The sequence below is a fragment of the Dendronephthya gigantea genome, unplaced genomic scaffold (genome assembly GCF_004324835.1).
Source record: "Dendronephthya gigantea isolate DGI-Jeju-01 unplaced genomic scaffold, DenGig_1.0 000142F, whole genome shotgun sequence".
Lineage (NCBI taxonomy): Eukaryota > Metazoa > Cnidaria > Anthozoa > Malacalcyonacea > Nephtheidae > Dendronephthya > Dendronephthya gigantea.
Window position 1 is genome coordinate 335,861 of NW_021163152.1, and position 16,672 is coordinate 352,532.

Sequence of the window (16,672 nt, forward strand, 5' to 3'; positions counted from 1 at the left end):
ACTCAGTTCGAAGTGTCAAAGTTCTGCTTATATTTCTCACGTTTTATGCAACAGCACCAAGCAATAACTATAACTAAGCTTCTTATGTCACTCCATAACAAGATTTCGTCAATTAGAGCTTTGACCAGGCAATGGAAAGCACACGAGGCTGAAATTATCCAGGTACGACCAGACTGATGTACACGCCATGTGGTGCAATATCGAGATTTTGGAGCATCTAATTCCGTCAAAGGCCTCGTTGATACCATTGTTTGGCGTACAATGGTCGACGTAGAGCTTTCGCTAAGTCTAAAGCATGTAAACTTTACCAGTAATTGTTTAATACTTTAACCTTCGCCACTGTCTGGTATATAATTCAACTTCCCCCCACACACTAATCATATGCATATAAAAATCTTTGAACTGTAATTTCACGCGCATAGCAACATTGTTAAAAAGGCTAGGGAGACATTTGAAAAACGAATCTACGAATCTGAGAAAAAATCTACGAATTAATCTCCATGATTGTCACCAAGAGCACACTACAAAAAATGCAACTGTTGTGTAAAAATATATTACATTAAACAGATTTGGCCCATTTAGGATTAACACTGATCTATCAATTATCCGCACCTGCATAGTTACATGTGCGTACCCAATATTAAATTCCAGAATACAAAGCATTTATTTAAAAAAGAACGGTGTTTGTTTCAGAAATTGCATATTCAAGGAAGCTTATTTATTGCATGTGTTCTTGCGTGTTATCTGAATAGGTTAAACCCGAATTCAAGTTATGTAACATCATCATCGACACAAAAGATGGAGTTGTGGGGAAACGATGCTGTTTCGCTCTGTTCACTTCCCACTGTCACCGGTGAGTTCAGTTGTAAACAGCAAACGTTTTGTACCATTTGCACACAGTGCAAGGTCGCTGATTTTTTGTTATTATTTAACTAAACAATAAAAGAGTAAGCTGTCTATATAGCCCCGTTTACACTACAGTCAATGTATTACCACGGCACGGCTAAAATGGTTACCCGTGCCTAATTTTATTAGTGTTCAGGCTACCAATGCAAAGGCGAGCATGGATGAAATGGGCACGGGTACCTATTTTAGCCATGCCGTGGCCACTAAATAGAGGTTATCTCCTGGGTAGTGACAATGGTAACATCACGCTAATGGGATGATATTATTGGAATTATTGGGTTTCGCGTTTTGCGTTTGTTGTGTCCTCGATTTTCCTTTAAAAAAATGTTCCAAAATTAGGCATTCGTTTCCCGGATGATCCTTAAAAAATAATTTAATTAGCTGGCCGTTTAAAACTTATGATTACGGCCTGTACAAGCATTGATCACTGCGAATCATCAGAATTAACTTCGAGTTAACAATTATATCCTAAATATTACCTTTAAGGTTGGTGGTTGGATAAAGGTAAGGTCAGGTTTAGGTATAAAATTAGGATTATATCCGAGGATTGGGGACATGGAATTACTACCAAGTTCAAGCTGGGAATGTCACAACAAATATTTTGAAACTCTGGACCTGCGACTAAAATAAACATTACAAAATTTATAAATAATTGGGTCGTAAATTAAGTAAACGAAGATCTTGTTTAAACTATACAGGATTACATCGAATATTATGTAAATATTCGTACCAGGTTCGGCTACTGTTTACACTACGCCACAGGAATGTCGGACGAGACGTGAAACAAATATTACGGTACTTTAAGGCAATTTTCCATCAACGTCCATTCGGCCCGCGCTTGCGAAGCGCGCTTTCGCCCGCATTAGCATGCATATATTCAAAAGCGCGGACAATTAAAGCGCATTGAAACATTGAAAACGCATTGAAAAACAGCCTTTGAGGGTGATATGAAAATAAATCCGAGGGAATCCGGATTGCCAGAGGCAAAGGGAGTACATTTTATTACTGATTTATGGTCTCGACATGCTTGTATGTTTTGTGATGAATAATAACTTGGGTCTTTGGCCGCAATTTAGTACTAGTGCCAGTCCATTTTTATTGTTTTTGTCGGCGCGGTTTTCAACCGTGCCGACATAACCCGATTCTTACTTCTAATTGGCTTCAAAGGTGACGGCCGAGTTGTCGTTTTAGTTCACTGGCCTTTGATATTTCATAGAAAATTTTCATAATTTTGGAGAGCGCATCAGAAGCGGTTTAGGTTTGCTAGTAATCCGGTTGACGCAATCAAAGATCTTGTCACGTGTTCGGTTACATAGTCGGTTATTTATGAAGCAGTATTGCATTGGCTTCAGTCGATTTGCTGCTCATATACATTACAACACAACAGACTATAAAACATCCATCAGAAGCGAATTGGATCCAACAAAATCGGATCGTGTGAACAGACCTTAAGGACATACCAGATACGAGTTCTACACTACACCTCAACAATGAACAAAACATTCGTAGGACTTGACGCACGAGCAGGAATGTAAGTATACCACAACCTGTTTTTTCTTGCCGCTTTGATTGTCATATTTTGTTTTTGTATTCCCCCAGTTGTTTTTCGCTTGTTATTTGACTTATTTCACGTCCACAGCCTTATCGCGGGTTAGCTACTAAAAATAGTCAAGGTTAATTCGGGTCGGCGTTAGATCATATCGAACTAACGTACATGACGTCATAAAATTTTCAATAACCCTAACCCTAACCGTAATTAAGGTAAAGCCAGAGATACTATTACATAAGTATATGATCACTACTATACTGGGTATGAGGGTAACAGACATTTACACTTTCGTGTACATTTATAAATGTATAAATGTATCATCATTCATCGCCATTTTTATTTTATCATTTTTATGAACCAGCTCTAGCAAGACTTCATGTAAGACTTCTGTTATTATACTTCTGTTATTGCAAAATTTATGACGTCATGTACGTTAGTTCGATAGGATCTAACGCCGACCGGTTATTCAAGTTCTAGAATTATACTTCCGGCGTAATTTTGAAGCAGGCATTTGGCGACTGATAACAACTGGCAAGAGTTACTTACGTGATTCGATTCAAAAGAAGACTGGATTTCTTCCAAGTTGTGAAATAAAACAGAAATGGCAAGTGCCTCATCCGATGGTTCAGATGTAGACGAAATTAAAGATCTTCTCACTTGTTCGTTGTGCTCAAATATTTTACATGACCCACGAAGCCTGACTTGTGTTCATAGTTTCTGCAGAGGATGTCTAGGTATTGAAATGTTTATATGCTTTGTGCGGTTACATGTTTGTTTGACCGAGTGCAATGCTGAATCTCCTGAGCGCGGTATTGGAAACTAAGCCTTGATTAATTTTTAGTGTGACTGATAAATTAGTATTTGATATGCTTAGGTGAACACGCTGCTTACAACCTAATTAACATTTATAGGGTAATATAAACAGTAGAGTTGATGTTCGCAGGGATAAATGTGTTTTCAGTTTTTGGCCTGAACTCGTTTTAGCTTCAGCGTAGCGAGTGTTAAAATGTGTTCTGATGATGGCCAAAATGTATGACAATTCTTTATGTGCTTTTGGGAGTGCTAATTACCCCCCCCCGCACACCCCTCCCCCCCGCACACACGAACATTTATATCAAAGAAAGGCTATATCCTCCTGCCCCGGGCCCTCTTGCCCGGCCCGGTAGGTTTAAGGGTAAGGGTATATACTAAATATACGTACTTTAAATTGTCGTTGCATTAAGATATTACTTAGTTTTCATTTGTGCTAAGAATTTCTGATATCGCCTTCCACTTGCGTTTTGACACAAATCTCACGCTGTAGTTGTTTCATATCTCTCACGTATGGTGTTTTTTGTTTTGTTTTGCAAGCGCGCCTTCGATCTAAAATATACGACGCGGTCCGCTCGACGTTGTTAGCCAAATATTTTGCTTGAAATAAGCTATGGTAAATTATTTATTCTGCCTGGACTTTGGAATAATAATACATTGCAGTTGTGATAAGAGCCTCTAGGGCCGGTTGTATCGAGCCCGTTTAGCTTAAACATTGGATAAGTCAAAATTAAATCTTACATCTATCTTGATTTGTTATTTAGTGAGGTATGTTGAACGCCTCCGTGGTGAGGATCAGAACATCGAGATATTTCCATGTCCCAGATGTCGCTCAGAGTTCATGCTCAAAACAAGCAAGGATATCAGTGGAATGGCGAGCAATTGTTTTATTAAAAACATGTTGGAAAATTTGACGATTCAACAAAAGGCGAAAGCGTCAGCCGCATGTTCACGTTGCCAAGAACCTGCCATCAATCACTGCGCGACATGTGAGGTTTTTTTATGCAAGAAATGTTCGGATTCTCACGACAGTTGGCTGGTGCCAATGAAACAGTCAAGCCACGATGTTTTGTCCATGCAAGAACTGATCAATTCCGAAAGCGAAGTTAGAATAAAGAGAAAGCTTTACTGCATGAAGCACGAAGGAGAAATGCTCAAATATTATTGTGAAACATGCAGGGAACTTTGTTGTATCCACTGTGTCGTGTTAAATCACCAGAAACCAGAGCATTCGTGTATGGCAGTGAGCGGTGATGCACAAAAACAAAGAGAAACCTTGCAGTCAAGCTCCACGATCCTTGATGAAAAAGTATCGGAAGGGAAGGGCGCGTTAAAAAACGTCTGTGAGGTGATGAAGGCTCTCAAAAAGATTGCTGAGTCTGCCAAAGACCAAATCGAAGAGCAGAAACAAAAGATTTTGAAGATTATAACGGATGAACTCTGTGAAAGAGCGAAGAAAATGAACGAAGAAGTGGACAAGTTTTATAAAGAATTGTACAGTGAACTGAGCGAGCAACACGATGGAATTAAAGATTTTCTTGATAAAGTACAAGCTTCAGTTTCCTTGCCAAGAAATCTTTTAAAAAGAGGAAGTGTTGAAGAAATTCTCTCATTGCAAAAAGAGATTGATGAAAATATTGAGAAGCTGATTAGTGAACAACCAAAGGATATGACGCCTTTAAATCATGGTGGCATTCGGTTTGTACCTGGTGATATTGGTGACATCAATGTTGATGAACTAGTTAGTATAATGGGACACATAGAAGGTATTTACAATCATTTTCTTAAAATTGTGTGTATTTTCAATTTCCAAATACAACTACCGCAGTTCGGTCTTGATAAAGATTGATTTCCTTGTTGACTTGGATGCAATTTTTATCCACCCGTTGTGAATGACACGATAGAGTCTTATTTTATTTTTTGTTTCATTATTTTCTGCGATTTTTAAGTGAAGTTTGTAATTGAAACTCTCCGTATTGATGATAAGAATATCGATACATTTCCCTGCCCCACTCTTTTAAATTCATCCCCTGCCCTGTTAAATGTTCAACGTTAGAGAATGTCTGAATGCATTGACATCGCCCGTAGTTTAACATATATTACAACATATGAAGTGTGATGTACATATAGGAGGAATTTGAAAATTGTGAGGATGCAAATAGGAACCTTCTACAATCATCTGTTTCCCACCCTATGTGAAAAGATTTTGTTTGAATTGTTTGGAAGTTTTAAAAACAAATTTATTTAATATCGTGCAGCTGATCCAGTTTCTCTCAATCCGAATCTAAGAGCTTCATCCAATATTCTGAGTGGAGAGATATCATTAACGAAGCAACTTCAGCAATGGTTGGGCGAGAAATGTAAATGGAATCTTTGTTACCGTGCTTCAAAAGATGGTTGGAGTGCCCAGGATTTTCACAGACATTGTGACAATAAAGGACCAACAGTGGTTTTGGTGAAAGCAAATAACTTCATTTTTGGTGGATACACTGACCAAAACTGGCTAGGTATAACAGGTATGACGGATAGGAGGAAATCAGATTGGACCTGGTTTATACTGATTGTCCCCGAGCCGGTGCGAAGCACCGGGCGAGGGTACTAATTCCGCCCGGAGATTTTAATTACGCCCGGGAATGCAAATGCGAAATGAAAGTTGTCCGCCATTATGCCATGGACGTTGGGCGTTTTTGTAAGTTATGCGCATGCGTGAGTATAAGACGAGTTAAAACTGGTAACTAGCAAACATTTACAAACGTGCGATTGGCTAAATTGAAATTTGGGTCACGTCAGCATAACTGATATTTTGAATTATAAAACTTTTTTTAAATAATATTTTTCATTTGGATAGTCTTAAAAATATACGAAAAATTGAATCGTAAAATTGATTAAAATATAATGTAAAAGATGCCTTTGGATAGAAAAATTTTAACTTAAATGGATGGTAAAAAATCTACGATTTTGAAGCATTTTTAAAGTGTTTTTGAACAGGTAAATGGGCAGATTTTGTATTTTAAAGCATACAAGTATATTGTTTTATGTTGATTTATCAACAAATGTATGACACCTCTTTGAATTTATTCGTCAATCTCGTTGAAATGATTTTGATTTGGAAAGTATTTTTTTTTAAAGGTGAATTTGTTTAAATAGTAATTGAAATTTCGCTAAAAATTGTAGTATTTAAAGCAATTCGTAGCACAATTATGATTATAGTCGAATTTGATAGCTCGAGAGTCAACTTTATAAATTGTACCAAGATATAGGAGTTTACTTTACGACTTCGATCATTCAGCAGAAACGAGTATTATAGAATTTCAGTGATGGAAATATATGTTTATTGCTTCAGGCGAGGGGACTTTGCATGCAATGTATTTCTAGTACAATACAATAAGATATAAAATAAACGTAAGGTACAGGCCCTTCTCGTTCCAACTACACAAATCTCGCTGCTACCTGTCCATCGTTTTGCATCACAGCCGATACCGCAATATTGAATTTATCTTAAATTGTCTTCCTTATTTAAACAAGTTCCCGCTATAGTAAGTGTGCAATTGTACATTTAACATAAATTAGCTTGCAGCCATAAAAACTAACTCTATAAATTGAAAGATATTGCTATTGAAAATCAAAAGAAGTATTTGTGCTCTTATAAGTATAATACTTTTATTATTTTATGTTTGTGTTAGTTGAGTTGAGACACAACGGATTCAAATACAAAAGATGGTCATGCATGGTGGCCTTTATATTATGACTTGTTCCACTTTTACTTTGTATCATGGGCTTTTTGAATGAGATATAACGAAACTTGTTTATTTTGTCATCAATTTAAGGCAATAGATACTGTCAATCCACCTCCTCGTTTCTTTTCTCCTTACGAAACAAAGACAACCTTGCCCCATTTATTGCCAACATCAAACAAGGTCAGGAGCGGTATGCAATCTACTGTTCCCGAGCTTATGGACCAGTCTTTGGTGGAGGTCATGATTTGTTCATCCACGACAAACCTCAACTTAATCAGTCATCCGCCGGAAATTTTGGGCACACATATCAACTGCCAGCTGGTTATGTCTATGCCAGCAGTGAAGAAGCAATGAACCTCCTTGCTGGTCAGCCATTTTTCCATACAACCGAAATTGAAGTTTTCAACTGAAACGTACATGTTGAATCTACTTCTATATGAAGAATATTGTCTACCCAATTACATGTTGTATATACACAGTCACGACAATGTATATACTACATTCTCAGACGTGTCACTGGCGAATAGACCTCCGTCGGTGGTCTATGACTATACCACCGAAATACAAACATAATATTTCGGTATTTTATTAGCCACATACTCATAGTGATATTCCCAGAACTAAGGGGACAAGATATTGCCGTAGCGTTTCATTGGTCGAGAGCGAATCATGCGAGAATGACGTCGTCTGCTTGGTGTCGCCAGCGCGACCCCCTGCAGAGTTTGATAACGTGTTATCCCATGGAAAATAACAACTTTAATTACGTGCGGCGCACCTGGACATGCGACCTTTAGACTGTTAAGTGTTTATCAATTTGAAATGTCTTTTATGAATAGATATTTCGTTTTTTACCTTGTATTTTGGTTTTTCTTTGACAAGTGGTATATAATAAAAACTTATTCACCGAGAACTCAGTAGATATTATGTTTTGTGGACCCGAGACCTGTCGATATTTCACGAGGCAATGCCTTAACGTAATGGTACTATACTATTTACCAGGGCCGGTTGTATGAAAGCCGGATAGCGCTATCCACCGGATAGTAGTTTTTTCAATCGCTTAAGAATCGCCCGTTGTTTGCTATAACTTTGATTAAATCTTAGTATTTCTAAATCGAGTATCCTCTTTAATAATTGCTGGTTCCAAAAATGAAATTTTATCGCTTTTCCAGCATTTTTAGAACGGACGAAAAATCACTATCCGGTGGATAGCGCTATCTGGCTTTCATACAACCGGCCCCAGTGCATTAATCATGCATTTAGAAGCTTCATTTCATTAGGGGGTATTTTTTGTATAACAAATATTTAATACCATATTCAATAGACTTGTAGGAAAACAAAACTCATTATTTCCTCCCGTGGTATTATATATAGCTAGTGTAAATTAACAACAATCGTGATGTGCGTTGATGGCTTCAATATATATAAGTAATATAACACGCTATCGGTAGTTCATATTGATACACAAAATCTATTGGCTACAATGCAATTTTGAATCAGTATTATTGCTCATGTCATTCAATGCGACTTTATATAGTTATCATTATAATCATCATGAAACGCAGATTACGAAAATCAAAATCAGTTTTTGAATTTAGCTTATTTTCGAAGAGTAATGAGCCTTAAAATTTCTAATTTTAACGGCAATTGTGAAACAGCCTTGTATTGTATAATATTTTGTAATAATGTCCACCACTAATGTTCACGTAAATATTCTTATTACTATTTAGTATAACTGTATTGTAAGCAAGGGACCCCATAACTGGTGTTAAAACTCTGTGGGGCTAGCCAAACATGCGAAGAGTATAAATAAAATAAGTAAATAAATAAAATAAAAATTTTTTGCTCAACAGAAGAAAACTGGTGATTAATACGTCACAATAGAAACCTGTATATTGTGCCCAATAAATAAATATAGTATACAGGGTGTCCCAAAAAAAACGAAAACTATTGAAATCACTCATTGTTAAAATTTGAATGCCGTGTGCACGAATTTTAACCCGTGGGGATTTAATGCAACTCACTGAAATGCTAGATGCTTTGACTTTGTGTTGCTAGAGAAAGGGGACATGTCAAAGGTCATGGTGATTGAGATGCACATTTAAATATTGTTAATAAATATCATTTTCGTGTACGGGCAAATTTTACTGCATCATATGCATGCATAAAAATGCTTATGGCAAACATTTACACACTTGTGGATCCCAACAGAGTGCTTGGGCATTCAAACTCTAACAATTACATTGTTATGGGTGATTTCAATAGTTTTCGTTTTTTGGGACACCCTGTAGAGTGCAAGAGAAGCGGAATTATGCTTTGCAGGCTACAATCTGTGATTAAATTTAGCAGAAATATGTATTTATCAAGTTTAGAGATGTTACCAGACTCCGAAATGTTGTTGGAACTTTGTTTTCTAAAGCTTTGTCTATATCGGTCGTCGTTTGTAATTACGCACATACAATTCACCTTGACATTTGCACTGTATTTTTATACGTTATATCAATACCATTTTGTTTAAGGTTTTCCTGTTGCGCGTACTATTAAGTTCGGGTATTTCTAAAACGTGTAACTTATGTAGTAGTGTGTAATTGAACCACGCTTGTCTGTTTTTCTTCTCTTGGTTTCTTTCCATTGCATATAAGTGTCCCCAAACGCTTCCCAAGAAATTACTTTAGTTCGACAAACACTTACACAACGAGGAAACCATGTGAGAATTATCGCGATAACAATTGGGAAATGTAACGCTTCTCTTAGGTTCTCAACCTCGTACCCAGGGTTTTAGGTTCTCCTTCTATCGCAAACAAAACATCAAATCGCGCGTATATAACCCAGAACGCCACCTTGTTATTACATTCTTTAGCTATATTTTTCAAAAATTGTGCCCACTTAGATGTGCTTATGATAAATTAGTGAGAGTAACCACTTTTGCGCTGTTTGCTAAAATGTCGCCTCAGATGAGTTTCTATATTGTGACATCAGCACACAGTTTCGCCCCAGTCTTTTGCGCGGTAGTCAGAATTCTCTTTTTTTTCATTTTAAATAACTCGATACAAATCCAATTTCAATTTTGATTCAGAACTTGCCCACTAAGTTCAAACTGAGATTTAAACTTAAGTGTGTTTTAAACAACTTTCGAATCAACTTTTATTCAGCACGTTCACCACCTTCCTTTACCGCTGTTCTCTCTCTATAAATGAAAGTAGAGGAATGTATGTGAAATAATTATGTTTTTGATATGCATCCTTGGCAACAGCATAAATCGAACTTCTAGCTGTCGTTCTCTGACTGCGACTGTTTTGTGATAGAAAAAACTGTTTTGTTATATTGAACTTTAATGAGATCATGTATGTAGATAGGAAGTGTATACGAGTCCTTACCGTTATGTATACGAGTCCTTACCGTTATTTTCCATATCGTTTGCTAGTTCACGCAGCTCTTTGCCAAGTTGTGATTCTTCTTTTGAGGCGTTGTGATTCTGGCGCGCGTTATATCCTTCCCACGCGCACGTAAGGAGACCAAAACCCACTGTCCTCTTTGCTGCTGTTTTTATTCCTTCCTTAGCAACTGTCGTAGCTGTTTCCTCTGCTATTTTTTTTTACTGATTTCTTTGCTCCTTCTTTTGTTATTTTCTCTGAAATTGCTTTAACCGCCGTTTTTGCGGCTTCCTGCCCAGTACTTCCAAATGCCGCACCAAATATCTTTGGCATCAACTGTAAGAGAATGTCTTGCATTACCGTTCCAAGAAAAGAAAATATTGGCGGAAGTGCAAATCCCACGTCATATACAATCAGAGCGATACCCAAAGAAACAGCGGTCACGTGTAAATCGCGAAATATACGGAAAGGGTTTCCATAATCGCCATTTCGTATCCTACAAGTAATGGCCTTAAAATCTTCTACTGCTTTATTGTCTTCGGTTATTTGGTTCGTTAACCTCGTTTCCAAATCGCTCATGCGCTTAACTCGCTCTTTTTCATTCATTATAATCGAGTAACTACCGCTTAAAGAACAAATTCCTCCAGCACATGTACCGATTACGAATGGCGCTGCAGTGCCACCTGTGAGAAGTGTTATACCACCGGCTAAAACTCCAAACACCCCTCCAATTGCTGAAGTTATATTCGCATCCCGGTTTGTCTCAAAACAGCCCTTTTGAATGGTATCAGCCTCTTTAGCAATACTTCTGAAGACTTTAATAGTTCGTTGACGTGTCTGTAGGCATGCGACAACCCTACGCTGCACCATTTGAAAATCTTCAACATTTTCCATATCATTTTCATATTGTTCATCTTGCCTAAATTCTCTCGGCATTTCCTGTTGCGCCATGTTTGTTTTTGACAAAGTAATTTTCTGTCCTATACCAATAAAAAGCAAATGCTGTAAGCGCACAAAATCCCCCGATAAACGTCAACTCTGCCTTTAATTAATTGATATCGGAAAGCTTTTTTCCGAACGTTTCCGAAGGCTCAAAATGGCGGTGGAAAGGAGTGAACTCTTTGTGTGTCTTCAAAACGCATGAACAAACATCGCATTCTATAGAAACTAAGAATAAATGCGGCCAGAATGTTCAAGAAGTTTTATCCAGGGATTATTCTGAGGACTATTTATTACCGCACAAAAGCGCAAGAAATAATAATAGTGCATATAAGGCTCAGGTGTGTATGAAATTATATTAGAGTCTTATGCACCATTACTATCACTTTAAGACGCACAGATACAGAAGGGACTAGATTAATTCAGCTTCGAAATATCAACTACTCGAACTGCCTTGACCTAGTAGCTGATCGGTTGAAAGAGCATTGGACTAGCAAACGAAAGATCGTAGGTTCGATTCCCACCGTGGCCAAACAAAGGCTCTCTGGGGCCGGTTGTTCAGTCGAAAGGCGTTCAGCCTAAACGGTGGATAAGCCAAAGTTTAAAAATACTCTTATACATTTTGTTAATGACTGAATCTGCAACTTATGCATTGAATCAGTATTTACTTCCATTAAAAACTAAAGGCCTCCACAGACTAGGGATTTAGTAGTCTACGCATAGACGGAATATGGCAGAAATAACGTCTATGTAACAGCGCCAAATTCCGTGTTCTATAATTATTTATCCCCAGAATCTGGGGGACGCTGTGTGATTGGCTACATATTTTATTACGAAGCCTGATTGGCTACTCACGATCAACAAAGCTTTGATTGGTTTAGAGTGGAATAATAAAAATATTTTTCGTGGGAGTCAACGACAAACGGCAAGCTGTTAAGCTCAAACACAAAGTCTTCTTTGCTCCGTCCTTGAACTAGGTATTTGTCCTTCGCTCTCCCGATAATCTCTTTACAAAGGATACACTCGTGAGTACTCGACATTGGCATTTACATTGCAAATTGTTAATGAAGATCAAAAAGACGATAAAGTTTTTGTTGCAGACTCAAAGGAAGATCGACGAACATGTGAATTGTGAAATTTGATCATAAATGTTTCGTGCATAAAATGCGAAAATTAATTACTAATTTCAATTTACGTCACATTTTGCATAAACAAGACGCCTGCTCAAGGCGTTACTCCGCCTGCAGGTGAGAAAACACTACAGGTTATAAAATGAGGTGCTTTTTGTACTGTTGCCTGTCAAACTGTTGTCTGTCATACTTTTGGGATTTTTTGTTATACATTTTGTATTCATTAATATGAAATTATTTATTAATGCATCTTTATTCATTGATGTAACTTTATTTAATGATATAACTTCATTCAGTTGCTTAACTTTGTTTACTGATGTAACTTCATTAACTAATATAACTTTATTCATTGTAACTTCATTGTTGGCATTCAAAGGTAAGTTGGCATCTAAAGTTCAAATGTGACTTGGTATTTAAATGTGACTTGGTATTCAAATGTGCATTCATGGAATTCACACTCAGGGACATTAATTTTTTTTTGCAACTTCCTGCAAATGAGCACCAAAACCTGTAAATTAGAACAAAAATCAAAAATAAAGTTTTATAAGTTTGGCAAATCAATCCTGTAATAGGAACAGTTTTAATACCCCCTTTTAACCCTGTTATCGCTCGCTACTCTGGTTTATATAAATGATCACAAAGCCTGGTCAAATTGTAATCAGGACCTAATGTTTCGACAGTCCAGTCTACTGTTTTCATCAGGGGTGATCTAAAGCTGGAATCAAAGCTTCTTAGATACCCAAGGGATGATGTCACCTGCCAAAGACTGGATTGTCAAAATGTTGGGTCCTGATTACAATTCGACCAGGCTTTATAATCATTTATACATTTAAAATAGACTCTAGTAAATAGAAATATCGAATTCTTAAACATGCAGTGTCGCTAAACTTGTAGTATGTATAATTCCTGAGAACAAACAGTACTTTGTATATACCTAGTTTGTATTAAAACACTACGTCAATGTGAAGAACTAAATCAACTATAAAACAAAAAATCTTGGGTTTACTAATATGCAATTACCGCCACAGCATATGAATACGATCTAAATCTTAACAACTTACCTTTGTAGTTGTTGAACATGGTTCTGAAAGCTCTTTCAATTCGACATTCATATTTTTCAATTTTTCACAAGGAAAGAACGTCGATTCAAACACGAGGCACAAGGACTCGAAGAAAAATAAACATTGCACAAAATCACCCCAAAACCTCCCTAAATGCCAACTGATGTACATAATTAATCCGTGTAACCCAGGGCTTCTCGGTCAAAATATTTTGGGTTACCTGTAGAAATGCCAACTTCTGTCGCCCAAAACTACGACTACGACGAAAAGGAAAAAAGACCATGGCATTTTAAGACTCCGCCGCGCATACGCAGGCGGAGTAATTACAGTACACGAAATTCGGCTCTGATACGCAGACCCTCTTTTTCCCCGCCTTTCTATTTCGGGCATGGGTCTGCAGCGCAGGCTAGGGATTTAGTTGTCAACAACTATTTGTGATCGACAACTAAAAGTTATCGACAACTAAAAAACGTAGTCTGTCGCGCAAGTTGTCGGCAATTAAACTTTAAATTACTAGTGGTAATCACAGATTAGTGATCTGCGTTCGGAATGTGTTGATTTCGGTTTAACAAAAATTTCGGTTTAACCATAGGAACCCCAATAAATATTGTTGAATAAAAAGTAAATAGTCCAGTTACGTTGCGAGTTCAGTGACATCAGTGATCGCAAAGCATATAAATATATAGTTATTGAGAAGGATGGAAACTCTTGTAATAATATAAACATACATACGAATTTCACTCGCAAAATTTCATATCAAAATAACGAGAATCCCTCAAATAAATTATCACAAATACATTTAAGATACCCCAACAACATTATTCCATTAAAAATATTTTAAAAAACAAATGAAAATGCACAAAAAATGTACAAAACTTTTGCTTATTTGCCGAAAAATATCGTGGGACCATGCGAGACATAAAATGCGGTTTGAGGAACGAATCTGATTGGTCAAAAAAATAAACAAACGACGTGTGCTTGTCAAGCATACGGGGGGTAAAGTTAAAGTTTAAAGCAGGTTGAAAAAAAACGTGAAGACACAAAAAAATTAAAGTTTGTATAAATACCTGTTGAAAATTTATACATACCATTTCTATGCGAACGTTTTAAACGCAAATGGGCTAGAATTTTAAGAAGACTGCAAAGGTTAAACCGGTTTTTCAATTTGCTTTAAACTTTAAATTTACCCCCCGTATGCTTGACAAGCACACGTCGTTTGTTTATTTTTTTGACCAATCAGATTCGTTCCTCAAACCGCATTTTATGTCTCGCATGGTCCCACGATATTTTTCGGCAAATAGGCAAAAGTTTTGTACATTTTTTGTGCATTTTCATTTGTTTTTTAAAATATTTTTAATGGAATAATGTTGTTGGAGTATCTAAAATGTATTTGTGATAATTTATTTGAGGGATTCTCGTTGTTTTGATATGAAATTTTGCGAGTAAACTTCGTATGTATGTTTATGCTTCGCGATCACTGAAGTCACTGAACTCGCAACGTAACTGGACTATTTACTTTTTCTTTCAACAATATTTATTGGGGTTCCTATGGTTTAACATCATTAATACCATGATCACCTCGGGTTCTTTTGTTCTCACCGGGTGGTTTAATTGCGATATTAGGGAGGTCAAGATCGACTTCCACTACGAGTACCGATACCAATAATCAGTCATGCGCATGCGCAAACGTAACAATCGTCCAAAATTTGACAACACTGGAAGTAGCGAGTACCGTTTTGGGGCTGAAATTGGAAGTGGATAGGTAGGCGAAGTACCGAATTATATTTACTGTATTATTGTCATTTTCTGCAGTAGTTTTCAAATAATATTATTTAGTTTTTAGTTGTATAATGTTTCTGCTTTGTTTGGTGAGACTTAAGGATTGTGATTAGAGTTTTTGATGTGAATACAGCCGCTATATTCCGCCATGTTTATTTACTTCTTACGGAAGTCACAATCTTAACGCTTTAAAATTTCCGCCCTGCCAAACTAGCTGTAATACGTCATGTATTTTCGTATCGGTACTGGTAGTGGAAGTAGATCTTAACCTCCCTATTCTCGGCTTTAGCGGGCAGAACTCTAAATCTCCCGGCAGATTTCTAATTTATCCCTGATTAAAATTCATGAGCCAAAATTCGAAGACACGACAAGGAGTTTTCTTAATACGTTTTACACAACAAAGAAAATGATTGCACTACAATGTTAATGACACTAAGATAAAGTGTTAATTACCCTACTGATTAATATTCACTTTTGACTAAACATTTCACACAATTGTATCATAAAGACAGTGATTTATTTACTGATATTAATGTTGATGTTCACAGTTCCACAACTAGCTCCTTGTAGTAGCCCGCTGAAATCTAGTTTCGAACTTGCACGTTCTTCATAATCTATACAAGCCTTAATTGCTTATTCACAAACAAATTTCCATACAATGCGAAGAAAGTGATAAAAGACGTCATATTTTTTCTTAATTTAACGCGTGTGCAGACGTTAATACGTGGTGTTGAAATACACAGGTACATTGACTGCTAATTTCCCATTGCTATGGACCAGAACTGACGCTAAGAGGCCACTGTATCAATGTATACCGGAATATAAAATTAAACAAATAAAAAAACTAAACAAAAAACAAAAACTATATGTGCAAAAAAAATTTCCACTGCTGTGCAAGTATACCACAAATATACGAGGTTTAAATAGTTTAGGGGATCAAACTCCAAAGAATAGGGGAAATTCCCTATAGAAGGGGGGAAATCCCTAAAGAGATACTTATTTCACATAGAATTGAATTCCGAATTGTGTCAATTAACCTCAAGCTCAGAATGATAACATTTGGTTAGTTAATCTAAACCCGCCCAGTGGAGTGGTGATAAAAAACAAGGAGTAATTTTTAAGTGGCTAATGTTGTTCATTGTATATTGGCTCATAATGCATGCAATTTAGCATCTTAGCGAAAAGGTGCAAACTAAACACAACATTATGGTCTAAATTGTTACTGTATCTTGCTGTAAGATCCCCGTCACAATGCATAGAATATAATAAAGTTTCACAGCAAAAAACCTTACATATAAACATTACAAACCTCAACTTCAAAAATTCGCGTTAAAAGGTAATCGCTTTAACTTCAAATGGTTCAATACTTCTTTAATCTTATCTCTTTGAG

At 36.7% G+C, this 16,672-nt stretch overlaps 1 protein-coding gene and 1 long non-coding RNA gene across 2 annotated transcripts; one reads left to right on the top strand and one right to left on the bottom strand.

The window, feature by feature from the left end:
- Positions 1-649: 649 nt before the first annotated feature.
- Positions 650-7,625, top strand: LOC114536665 (protein PML-like). Its single transcript, XM_028558016.1, has 4 exons — positions 650-853; positions 4,030-5,031; positions 5,524-5,781; positions 7,093-7,625. The coding sequence occupies exons 1-4, from the start codon at positions 799-801 to the stop codon at positions 7,410-7,412; spliced, it is 1,635 nt and encodes a 544-aa protein (XP_028413817.1). The 5' UTR covers positions 650-798; the 3' UTR covers positions 7,413-7,625.
- A 1,690-nt stretch (positions 7,626-9,315) lies between these two features.
- LOC114536646 lies at positions 9,316-16,672 on the bottom strand. Its single transcript, XR_003688472.1, has 3 exons — positions 16,592-16,672; positions 10,399-11,353; positions 9,316-10,184 (listed from the first exon to the last, which is right to left on the bottom strand). It is a non-coding gene; the product is annotated as an uncharacterized LOC114536646 (long non-coding RNA).

Excerpts from the sequence above, each read along its gene's own strand:
- LOC114536665 (XM_028558016.1), top strand. The coding sequence starts at position 799 with ATGGAGTTGTGGGGAAACGATGCTGTTTCGCTCTGTTCACTTCCCACT. Across the intron at positions 5,032-5,523 it reads TATAATGGGACACATAGAAG|CTGATCCAGTTTCTCTCAAT; the intron begins GTATTTACAATC and ends AATATCGTGCAG. Across the intron at positions 5,782-7,092 it reads AAACTGGCTAGGTATAACAG|GCAATAGATACTGTCAATCC; the intron begins GTATGACGGATA and ends CATCAATTTAAG.